General features: G+C 41.6%; 1 protein-coding gene across 2 annotated transcripts in view; it reads left to right on the top strand.

Moving 5' to 3' along the window:
* sf3b3 (splicing factor 3b, subunit 3) overlaps nt 1-8,658 on the top strand; it is a 48,955-nt gene extending 40,297 nt beyond the window's left edge. For both annotated transcript variants that reach the window (XM_024379352.2, XM_024379350.2), the window contains exons 24-27: nt 148-246; nt 631-774; nt 6,952-7,056; nt 7,825-8,658. In XM_024379352.2, the coding sequence (XP_024235120.1) occupies nt 148-246; nt 631-774; nt 6,952-7,056; nt 7,825-7,965 (489 nt within the window). In that variant the 3' untranslated portion in view covers nt 7,966-8,658. The remainder of the gene's footprint in view (nt 1-147; nt 247-630; nt 775-6,951; nt 7,057-7,824) is intronic.
* The last annotated feature ends 4,042 nt before the right edge of the window (nt 8,659-12,700 follow it).

The following is a 12,700-nucleotide window of genomic DNA, read 5'->3' as shown; positions in this document are numbered from 1 at the left end:
GTGTTGTATTATATTGGATACTACCTTTTCTCTAAAAGGGAGTGTTTGCCAGACGTGTCATACTAACAGTTTTATCCAATTTATGATATTTCAATGATGCCACAAACATCTCTAAGGCTTTTACACTTACATTTTGTACCCCCTCAGGTGCGCCTTCCCCCTAACACCAGTGACGATGTGGATGAGGACCCAACTGGGAACAAAGCATTGTGGGATAGAGGTCTGCTGAACGGAGCTTCTCAGAAGGTACAGGCTTTCTGGCCTTCTGTCACAGCATCACAGCTCTATAGAGACTTGTTGTCGGTCTCTCGCGCTGGATCACTGTTTGTCTTGGTGATGTTGTGGTTTGCCTCATCCGAGGCCAGACCTGCTCTCCAAATCTTGGCAGATCTCCAGGCCAATTTGCTGTTAAATATACTGTTTTCCTTTTAGCTGTTTATTGGAAGCTTTTAAGAGCTAGAAGATGTTTTAGGTAGTCAGTGGGAAATTCCCTCCGCTTGGATTTATTGTGGGCAATTGGTCAAAAGGGTGCATATAAGCAATGTTTTCTGGGTGTGTGTCATGGGTGAGAATTGTTCTGTAATGCCCTGTCTGTGCCTGACCCTGTACCATGTCTGTTCCCCGTGTCAGGCTGAAGTGATCATGAACTACCACATTGGGGAGACGGTGCTGTCACTGCAGAAGACCACACTGATCCCCGGAGGCTCGGAATCTCTGGTCTACACAACTCTGTCTGGAGGCATCGGCATCCTGGTGCCCTTCACTTCCCACGAGGTACCTCACTCACACACACACATAGTGTTTTCAGAAAGTATTCATACCGCTTGACTTATTCCACATTTTGTTGTTACAGCCTGAATTAAAAATTGATACAATACAATACCAATCTACAATACCAATCTGCACACAACACCCCATAATGTTTAAGTGAAAATATGTTTTGAGAAAGTTTTGCAAATTTATTGATAATGAAATACCGAAATGGAGTTTACATAAGTTGTTTGCACCCCTCCAAATTCAGCGTGTGTGCATCCAATTTCCATCATTACAACTTGTTTGGATTCCACCTGTGGCCAATTCAATTGTTTGGACATGATTTAGAAAGAAACAGACCTGTCTATAGAAGGTTCCATAGTTGACCGTTTGGAACCAGCAAGACTCTTCCTATAGCTGGTCGTCCAGCCAAACTGAGCAATCGGGGGAGAAAGGTCTTGGTCAGGGAGGTGACCAAGAACCTGATGGTCGCTCTGACAGAGTTCCTCTGTTGAGATGTGAGAATCTTCCAGAAGGTCAACCATCATCTCTGCAGCACTCCACCAATCATGCCTTTATGATAATGGTCAGGCGGAAGCTACTCCTCAGTAAAAAGCACATGACAGCCCGCTTAGAGTTTGCCAAAAGGCACCTAAAGACACTCAGACCATGTGTAACAAGATTCTCTGGTCTGATGAAACCAAGATTGAACTCTGTCCCGAATGTCAAACGTCATATCTGGAGGAAACCTGGCACCATCCCCACGGTGAAGCATGGTGATGGCAGCATCATGCTGTGGGGATGTTTGTCAGCCGCAGGGATTGGGAGACTAGTCAGGATCAAGGGGAAGATGAATGGCGCAAAGTACACAGAGATCCTTGATGAAAACCTCCAGAGTGCTCAGGACCTCGGACTGGGGCGAAGGTACACCTTCCAACAGGACAATAACCCTAAGTGCACAGCCAAGACAATGCAGGAGTGGCTTCGGGACAAGTCTCTGAATGTTCTTGAGTGGCAAAAGATTCTGTGGTCTAATGAGACCAAAATGTAGCTATTTGGCCTGAATGCAAAGCGCTTTGTCTGGCAGATCATCACTTGTTTAACACCATCCCTACTGTAGGGCATGGTGGTGGCAGCATCATGCTATGGGGATGCTTTTCAGCGTCAGGGACTGGGAGACTGGTAAGAAACAATAAATGGAGCCAAATACAAATGCTTGATGTGAACCTGCATCATAGTGCAAACTACTGTAGACTGGCGTGAAGATTTACATTCCAGCAGGAGAATGGCCCCAAGCATACAGCCAAAGCAATGCTGGAATGGCTTCAGAACAAGAATGTGAAAGTCATTGTGTGGCCCCAGCCAAAGCCCAGACTTGAATCCCATTGAAAATCTGTGGATCAACTTTAAGATTGCTGTTCAAATTGGAAATCCACATGAGAAAGGTTGCAGACTCCGCGTGTAGCATATTATCTGCAAATTCAGGAGGGTAAAGTCAGTAGGAGCGGGACGAGGATGGTCAGATTACTTTTTTCCCTTCTGGTTATCTGGAAGTTGTGTATCTAGTAATTTGTGTCTTTCATTAAACAGTGCACTTAAAGCATTAGACAAGCTCAATGCATATATAGTTGATATGATTAAAACACACTAGGTGTGTCTACCGTGCATTCAGAAAGTATTCAGATGCCTCAACTTTTCCCACCTTTTTTTTTTACACTACACCCTTATTCTAAAATAGATGACATTAATTGTTTTCCTCATCAATCTACACACAATACCCCATAATGACAAAGCAAAAACTGTTTTTTAGAAATGTTTGCAAATGTATGAAAAAAATAAATTTACATAAGTATTCAGAGCCTTTGCTATGAGACTCAATTGAGCTCAGGTGCATCCTGATTCCATTGATCATCCTTGAGATGTTTCTACAACTTGATTGGAGTCCACCTGTGGTAAATTCAATTGATTGGACATGATTGGAAAGGCATACAACTGTCTATGTGACCGACTGCCTCGATTCGGGCTTATGTAGCAAAATTTGAAATTCAGTTTTTTACATTGGATAAAAGTAGAGATTCAGAGCTAGAAAATTGTATATTATACACTGCAGTTGAAGAACAATGGTTAAGTAATTCTGCGTTGAACGTTGATTAACTTGTAACCCCACTTTTGAGAAAATGGTCGTTGAACGTTTTGGTACACCTACTGGAGAGCTCTTCTTTGTCTACACCCATTCAGCCTTTTTCACACCCTTTTTAGCCATAGCACCACCAATTTCTTTAATGATTCATGTGAGGCCATTTGCTAAACCGAAATATTAGTTTAGTTAACAACCGAAGATTTCAAGACTAAAATTGGTCAAAGTAGTAGCCTACAACAAAGAAAAACTCCAGGTAAAATTACACTATCTAGTCATTGGCCTATTTGCTAATCTGACTTTGATGCATGTCATATTGTTCTTCACATTACTGTCTCTAGTAAACCCACACTATATAAATAAAAAGTTGATATGTCACATGCACAGAATACATGTGTAAACAGTATAGTGAAATGGTTTCTTGTAAATAAGAATTTGTTATAACTGACTTGCCTAGTTAAATAAAACTTTTTTATAGCATAGTAGCAATTCAAAAATAATGTGTCCAGATAAAAATATTTTATAAATATTTTGTTTAGACATGTAGCTAGCTAGCTAGCTAAACAAAGAACCGGCATTATCCCCAATCTTCCTACTATCAACCAATACAAACATTAGTCATAGCTGTAATATGAATCTGCAGGTAGCTAAAGCTAACCAACCAGGTTCAATGTTAGATAGCTAACTTTAGGCTATAACAAAGAATGCATGGATTTCTGATTCGAATAAATATTACAACAAAGATTATACAATTAACATTACATAGCGAGCGAGCAAGCTAGCGTTCGCTAGCTAGTCAACAGTACGCTTTTAACTTGCAATGAAAACAACTTTCTGCCAAAATTAGAAACGTGTAATACCTGAAAATGTAGCTAGACTCTTACCAGTATACACGGATGAATGCTTCACGGCAGACTGGGACCATTTAACTCTGTTTTGTTTGTAGCAACATCTTATTTGGCCAGCGTTGTCAAGTCATTCCGGTTCACACTGACCGTGGCGTGTGCAGAAAGTAGCAAATAACTATATCCAACTGATCCGTCAATAGCGCCTGCTAAATTCAGGGCATCAATGTTGTTGAGAAAAGTAGCAAAATGTTTGTATTTCTCGATGGCTATCAACACATACTGGGCAGCTCATGTTATAAACAGAAGCATGCTACATGGCAGACCAATCCAAACTCATCTCCCGGCATGTCCAGCCCACCCATTATCTTAGCCACTCATGACTAGTGGGAAGGTTCCTGTCTTCTTCCGTGGCTAAAATAGGCTCGTAATTTAACAATTTTATTTGTATTTAAGGATGGGATACAAGTTAAATATTAAGGCACATGGAAGTTCACATGTTCCAGAAGGAATTTCTGCCAAATAATTAACTTTGATTTAAAAAAAAAAATGGCCTGGCACCATCCACCATGACCTGGCTGCGTCATGCTGTGGGGATGTTTTTTAGCGACAGGGATTGGGAGACTAGTCAGGATCGAGGAAAGATGAACAGAGCCAAGTACAGAGAGATCCTTGATGAAAACCTGCTCCAATAGCGCTCAGGACCTCAGACTGGGGCTACGGTTCACCTTCCAACAGGACAACGACCCTAAGCACACAGCCAAGACAATTTATTTATTTTTATTTCACCTTTATTTAACCAGGTAGGCTAGTTGAGAACAAGTTCTCATTTACAACTGCGACCTGGCCAAGATAAAGCATAGCAGTGTGAGCAGACAACACAGAGTTACACATGGAATAAACAATTAACAAGTCAATAACACAGTAGAAAACAAAGGGGGAGTCTATATACAATGTGTGCAAAAGGCATGAGGAGGTAGACGAATAGTTACAATTTTGCAGATTAACACTGGAGTGATAAATGATCATGTACAGGTAGAGATATTGGTGTGCAAAAGAGCAGAAAAGTAAATAAATAAAAACAGTATGGGGATGAGGTAGGTGAAAATGGGTGGGCTATTTACCAATAGACTATGTACAGCTGCAGCGATCGGTTAGCTGCTCAGATAGCTGATGTTTGAAGTTGGTGAGGGAGATAAGTCTCCAACTTCAGCGATTTTGCAATTCGTTCCAGTCACAGGCAGCAGAGTACTGGAACGAAAGGCGGCCAAATGAGGTGTTGGCTTTAGGGATGATCAGTGAGATACACCTGCTGGAGCGCGTGCTACGGATGGGTGTTGCCATCGTGACCAGTGAACTGAGATAAGGCGGAGCTTTACCTAGCATGGACTTGTAGATGACCTGGAGCCAGTGGGTCTGGCGACGAATATGTAGCGAGGGCCAGCCGACTAGAGCATACAAGTCGCAGTGGTGGGTGGTATAAGGTGCTTTAGTGACAAAACGGATGGCACTGTGGTATACTGCATCCAGTTTGCTGAGTAGAGTGTTGGAAGCCATTTTGTAGATGACATTGCCGAAGTCGAGGACTGGTAGGATAGTCAGTTTTACTAGGGTAAGCTTGGCGGCGTGAGTGAAGGAGGCTTTGTTGCGGAATAGAAAGCCGACTCTTGATTTGATTTTTGATTGGAGATGTTTGATATGAGTCTGGAAGGAGAGTTTGCAGTCTAGCCAGACACCTAGGTACTTATAGATGTCCACATATTCAAGGTCGGAACCATCCAGGGTGGTGATGCTAGTCGGGCATGCGGGTGCAGGCAGCGATCGGTTGAAAAGCATGCATTTGGTTTTACTAGCGTTTAAGAGCAGTTGGAGGCCACGGAAGGAGTGTTGTATGGCATTGAAGCTTGTTTGGAGGTTAGATAGCACAGTGTCCAATGACGGGCCGAAAGTATATAGAATGGTGTCGTCTGCGTAGAAGTGGATCAGGGAATCGCCCGCAGCAAGAGCAACATCATTGATATACACAGAGAAAAGAGTCGGCCCGAGAATTGAACCCTGTGGCACCCCCATAGAGACTGCCAGAGGACCGGACAGCATGCCCTCCGATTTGACACACTGAACTCTGTCTGCAAAGTAATTGGTGAACCAGGCAAGGCAGTCATCCGAAAAACCGAGGCTACTGAGTCTGCCGATGAGAATATGGTGATTGACAGAGTCGAAAGCCTTGGCAAGGTCGATGAAGACGGCTGCACAGTACTGTCTTTTATCGATGGCGGTTATGATATCGTTTAGTACCTTGAGTGTGGCTGAGGTGCACCCGTGACCGGCTCGGAAGCCAGATTGCACAGCGGAGAAGGTACAGTGGGATTCGAGATGGTCAGTGACCTGTTTGTTGACTTGGCTTTCGAAGACCTTAGATAGGCAGGGCAGGATGGATATAGGTCTGTAACAGTTTGGGTCCAGGGTGTCTCCCCCTTTGAAGAGGGGGATGACTGCGGCAGCTTTCCAATCCTTGGGGATCTCAGACGATATGAAAGAGAGGTTGAACAGGCTGGTAATTGCGACAATGGCGGCGGATAGTTTCAGAAATAGGGGGTCCAGATTGTCAAGCCCAGCTGATTTGTACGGGTCCAGGTACACAATACAGGCGTGGCTTCGGGACAAGGCTCTGAATGTCCTTGAGTGGCCCAGCCAGAGCCCGGACTAACATCTCTAGAGAGACATGCAAATAGCTGTGCAACGACACTCCCCATCCAACCTGACAGAGCTTGAGTGGATCTGCAGAGAAGAATGGGAAAAACTCCAAATACAGGTGTGCCAAGCTTGTAGCGTCATACCCAAGAAGACACGACTGTAATCGCTGCTAAAAGTGCTTCAACAAAGTACTGAGTAAAGGGTCTGAATACTTATGTAAATGTGATATTTCAGTTTTTAATTTTTATTAAATGTGCTAACATTTCTAAAAACCTGTTAATGCTTTGTCATTATGGTGTATTATGTGTAGATTGATGAAAAAAACAATTTACTCAATTTTAGAATGCGGCTGTAACATAACAAAATGTGGAAAAGGTCAAGGTGTCTGAAAACTTTCTGAATGCATGGAAAAATACATGTTTTTACAATTTCAACCAATCGATTGGTCAAAATATTTTTGGGGGTCTGGACAGCATTAATTGATGTCGATAATTAATCTATGGTGTGCCTCTCTGTCTTCAGGATCATGACTTCTTCCAGCACTTAGAGATGCATATGCGCTCAGAGTTCCCCCCTCTGTGTGGCAGGGACCACCTCAGCTTCCGCTCCTATTACTTCCCTGTAAAGGTGGGTACTACCTGATTAGGTTGCATTACTATTCCCCTAGGATGGTGGGGCAAAGAAAGCCACAATTTATACTCCCAGTGATGTAGAGGGAATATGTCCAGAGGACACCACTGTTAACAAATGGAATCTGATGCCAAATATTTTGGGTGAAAAGTTATGCCAGGAACCAACTGCATGTGGTTCCTGACATACATTTGGCTGGATCAGTATCATTGGTGTATGTATTATGGATCCCCATTAGTTCCTGCCAAGGAAGCAGCTATTCTTCCTGGGGTTTATTATAGATCCCCATTAGTTCATGCCAAGGCGGCAGCTTCTTTTCCTGGGGTCCAGCAAAATTAAGGCAGTTATACATTTTAAAAACATGACAATACATTCACAACAGATTAAGTGTGTGCCCTCAGGCCCCTACTCTACTACCACATATCTGTAACGTGTGTGTATAGTGCGTGTGTTATTGTGTTTGTATGCATGTGTCTTTGTTTGTGTTGCTTCGCAGTCCCCGCTGTTCCATGTGGTGTATTTAAAAATAAATCAAATTGTACTGCTTGCATGAGTTACTTGATGCCATGTAGTCATGGCTCTATGTACTACTGTGCGCCTCCCATAGTCTGTTCTGGACTTGGGGACTGTAGACATGCTGTGAATTATTAACAGATTGCATGCGGTCTCTGAACATGATTGCGGAAATCGGAAGCCTTGTTCTTTGGCCATCCAGACAGTCTCTTACCTACTGTGTCTGACCCTCTCTCCTGTCTGTTTGTGCAGAATGTGATAGATGGAGATCTGTGTGAGCAGTTCAACTCCATGGACCCCCACAAGCAGAAGAGTGTTGCTGAGGAGCTGGACCGTACTCCCCCTGAGGTCTCAAAGAAACTGGAGGACATCCGCACACGCTATGCCTTCTAGAACCCTCCTGTACTGTACATACACAAATACACTCACTATGTTAACATGAGGAGTTGAGAGCTTTCTTGGTTTCCTGCCGAGATGTCGACAAAACATTGTTTCCTTGCCTCTTCACAATCTATGAACACTCTGAATCGATCTTTAGGCCCTGTTTTCTTTATTAGGCCTATAAAATGTCACAAATTGTGGTGAATGGTGGTAACAGTCTACGGTGAATATTTACCCCAAGGTTTTCACTCACAGGATGTCATTTAAACCGAGACGGATTCTGTGGAATGTATCATGTGTGTAGCATCAGTGCTTTATTCTCATACAGGAGCAGTCGCTGGGTTTTCAACCGTGAGAAGCATGGCCTAGTAAACCCTTTGATAGAATTAGCTCAACTGTTTTTGCATTGTGTGATTTGTTTAAACGATCCATTTTAAGTATTTTTCTGTAACTGTGCTATAAATGGATTTTGTTTTCTGTATCGATTTGAATCCTAAAAGTCAGTGTCCAGCAGCTGTTTATTTAGTGCTTAAAAAGTATATTCCTTTGATGGACAAATTGTCCATATCTATTACACAGGATGACAGGATTGTGTAAAAATAGCGAAGGAATACTCGCACTGTAGGAGAGCGATACCATTCCGTATTAGTCATGAGAAAACAGGCAGGCAAATTTGTAAATAAAGTTTTTTTTAATCTCTTGTAATGCCTTGTCACATTGTCTGTTATAATTATGTGGGAGAGGCAAAGGAGCAGTGAGTTTTAACAATATCAGCATAGTTTACTGTTTAATTGGATTACAAAGCCAGCTCTGATTTTGGCTTTCATTTTACAATAGGTCTTCTGTGTCTTGTTTTTCAGTCTGCTCTCATGGATGGAATTTTGGATTTTTCACTGTAATGGTGAAACTGCTATAATATCCTCAAGGATCATAGCCTTTTTTTGCCTAAAATGACAAACCCAAATCTAACAGCCTGTTGCTCAGGACCTGAAGCAATGTTATGCATGTTCTTAATACCATTTGAAAGGAAACACTTTGAAGTTTGTGGAAATGTGAAATTAATGTAGGAGAATATAACACATTAGATCTGGTAAAAGATGATACAAACAAAACCTTTATTTTTTTCTTCATCTTTGAAATAAAATAGAAAGGACATACTTTCAGATAGGAGTCTAGGTGTAATTTAGATTATGGCCACCAGATGGCAGCTGTTTGTGTACAAAGTTTCAGACTGATCCAGTGAAGAATTACATTACACAATATTTTGTATCAAGTCTGCCAGGAGTTTGCCAAAATATGCGGAATTTGTCAATTTATACATTTGCAAGTGCATAACTATAGAGAACATACAAAAATGCTTTGGTAATAAAACATTAAAGTTTACACACTCCCAGGAATGTCACTCATAATGGATAATTTGCTTATACACTAACTTTCACACATCTAGATGTCTGGGCCGGTTGGGTGTGGAGTCAGAGACAGCAGTGGGGTCAAATTGTAGACCCCAGTTCCTATATTTGAACATGATTTTATCAACCAAAACTATGCTACATTTTATCTCTGGGACCTTCAGGATGACAATTCAGAGGAAGATTACTGAATGTAAGTACATTATTTACCTTCAGAGGTGAATGTATCAAACCAGTTGCTGTGATAAAAGTTTTTATTGTTGTGCACTCTCGTCAAACAATAGCATGGAATTTTTTAACGGTAATAGCTACTGTTAATTGGACACTGCAGTTAGATTAACAAGAATTTAAGCATTCTGCCTATAAAATACATGTTTGTCCCGGAAAGTTGGCTGTTTGTATGCAACAACATTCTAGTCACATTGGCATACGTCAGCAACAACCGTCCCGTTTAGGGACAACCATACTGTAGAGGATGAGGCTTAGCCAATCATATATGCAGATGTTGATTGTAAGATAAATCTATTATGTATGAATGAACCATATCTATGTCCCTTCCTTTGAGATTATTTGCACTCTGGGAGATTGAATGCCAAAGAAAACAAGGAAACTGGTTCTGCGAGTCAATCTGTTCTATTGGCTCTTAACCAACTGTGCTAGTTAGTTTTTTTTACATTGTTTGGAACTTATTTTGTACGTAATGTTTCTGCTACTGTCTCTTATAACCGAAAAGAGCTTCTGGACATCAGAACAGCAATTACTCACCTCGAATGGGACAAATAATTTTTCTTTAATGAGTCGGATGGGAAGGATATACTCCAAACATCCAAACAGGCCCTCATCCCCGTCATTTGCTGGAGAAAGAAACAGATTTCGCGGAAAGAGATCGGGGTGGCTTGTGAGGATCAAGCGACGAGTGGCTAATCTGCCTTTGCCATCCGTACAGTTAGCTAGCGTTAAATTGCTGGAAAATAAATGGAACAAACTGAAAGCATGTATATCCTACCAACGGGACATTAATAACTGTAATACCTTATGTTTCACCGAGTCGTGGCTGAACGACGACATTAATAACATACAGCTGGCGGGTTATACACTATCGGTGGGTTGTACACTATCGGTGGGTTGTACACTATCGGCAGGATAGAACAGTAGTCTCTGGTAAGACACGGGCGGGGGCCTATGTATTTTTGTAAACAGCTGGTGCACGATATCTAAGGAAGTCTAGAGGTTTTGCTTGCCTGAGGTAGAGTATCTAATGATAAGCTGTAGACCACACTATCTACCTAGTGCGTTCATCTGTCTTTTTTTGTAGCTGTCTACATACCACCATAGAACGATGCTGGCACTAAAACCGCACTCAAAAACACTACCGTTCAAAAGTTTGGGGTCACTTAGAAATGTCCTTGTTTTCCATGAAAACATACATGAAATGAGTTGCAAAATGAATATAAAATATAGTCAAGATGTTGACAAGGTTATAAATAATGGGTTTTAATTGAAATAATTATGTCCTTCAAACATGGCTTTTGTCAAACAATCCTCCATTTGCAACAATTACAACCTTGCAAACCTTTGGCATTCTAGTTGTCAATTTGTTGAGGTAATCTGAAGAGATTTCACCCCATGCTTCCTGAAGCACCTCCCACAAATTGGATTGGCTTGATGGGCACTTCTTACGTACCATACGGTCAAGCGGCTCCCACAACAGCTCAATAGGGTTGAGATCCGGTGACTGTGTTGGCCACTCCATTATAGACAGAATACCAGCTGACTGCTTCTCTAAACAGTTCTTGCATAGTTTGGAGTTGTGCTTTGGGTCATTGTCCTGTTGTTGGAGGAAATTGGCTCCAATTAAGCGCCATCCACAGGGTTTGGCAATGAGTTGCAAAATGAAGTGATAGCCTTCGTTCTTCATGATCCCTTTTACCCTGTACAAATCTCCCACTTTACCAACACCAAAGCACCCCCAGACCATCACATTGCCTCCACCATGCTTGACAGATGGCGTAAAGCACTCCTCCAGCATCTTTTCATTTTTTCTGCTTGGACGTATGTTCTTCTTTGTGATCCGAACACCTCAAACTTCGATTCGTCTGTCCATAACACTTTTTTTCAATCTTCCTCTTTCCATTGTCTGTGTTCTTTTGCCCATCTTAGTCTTTTATTTTTATTGGCCAGTCTGAGATATGGCTTTTTCTTTGCAACTCTGCCTAGAAGGCCAGCATCCCGGAGTCGCCTCTTCACTGTTGACGTTAAGACTGATGTTTTGCGGGTACTATTTAATTTAATGAAGCTGCCAGTTGAGGACTTGTGAGGCATCTGTTTCTCAAACTATACACTCTAATGTACTTGTCCTCTTGCTCAGTTGTGTACCGGGGCCTCCCACTCCTCTTTCTATTCTGGTTAGAGCCAGTTCGCGCTTTTCTGTGAAGGGAGTTGTACACAACATTGTCTTGGTAATTTCTCGCATGGAATAGCCTTAATTTCTCAGAACAAGAATAGACTGAGTTTCAGAAGAAAGATCTTTGTTTATAGTGATTTTGAGCCTGTAAACAAACCCACAAATGCTGATGCTAATCTAAAGAAGGCCAGTTTTATTGCTTTTTTAATCAGTACAACAGTTTTCAGCTGTGCTAACATAATTGCAAAAGGGATTTTTAACCATCAATTAGACTTTTAAAATGATAAACTTGGATTAGCTAACACAACGTGCCATTGGAACACAGGAGTGATGGTTGCTGATAATGGGCCTGTACGCCTATGTAGATATTAGATTAAAAATCAGCCATTTCCAGCTACAATAGTCTTTTACAACATTAACAATGTCTACACTGTGTTTCAATTTTAGTTTTCATTGATAAGCAATTTTGGTGCATTACTAATCGGTAGTAAGGCAAATTAGTCATTGTTGTGACGGTATTTGGACATTTAACCTGTATCTTGATCATTCAAGTTAAGACAACTGATATTGAAATGGATTTAGCAGAGGGTTATTTTGAGTCACTGCCTCTTCCTCTACTTTTGATTTTCAACGTGTCATTCAACAGCAGAACATAATACCGTTGTGCCATTCTCGAGGTTGGTGTTGTGCCATTCTTGAGGTTGGTGTTGTGCCATTCTTGAGGTTGGTGAGATTGCTGGGAATATAGGTAGTTAGACATAGTTCACAAACATCTCTCTGCACTAAGTGTGGTATCTTTCAGTGAGGTTGTTTGTGCATATTTGTGTGATCAGTGTTGCACCCCAGTGTATGTTTGTTATTATGGCTTGAAGAGGTGCTTATTCTTTGGAATGTGTTTGTCATTCACCACAGTTTGACTCTAGACTTAACCAGT

This window comes from Oncorhynchus tshawytscha, linkage group LG19 (assembly GCF_018296145.1).
Source record: "Oncorhynchus tshawytscha isolate Ot180627B linkage group LG19, Otsh_v2.0, whole genome shotgun sequence".
NCBI lineage: Eukaryota > Metazoa > Chordata > Actinopteri > Salmoniformes > Salmonidae > Oncorhynchus > Oncorhynchus tshawytscha.
The sequence above is the reverse complement of the archived record's forward strand: the minus strand, read 5'-3'. Positions and strand labels throughout refer to the sequence as shown.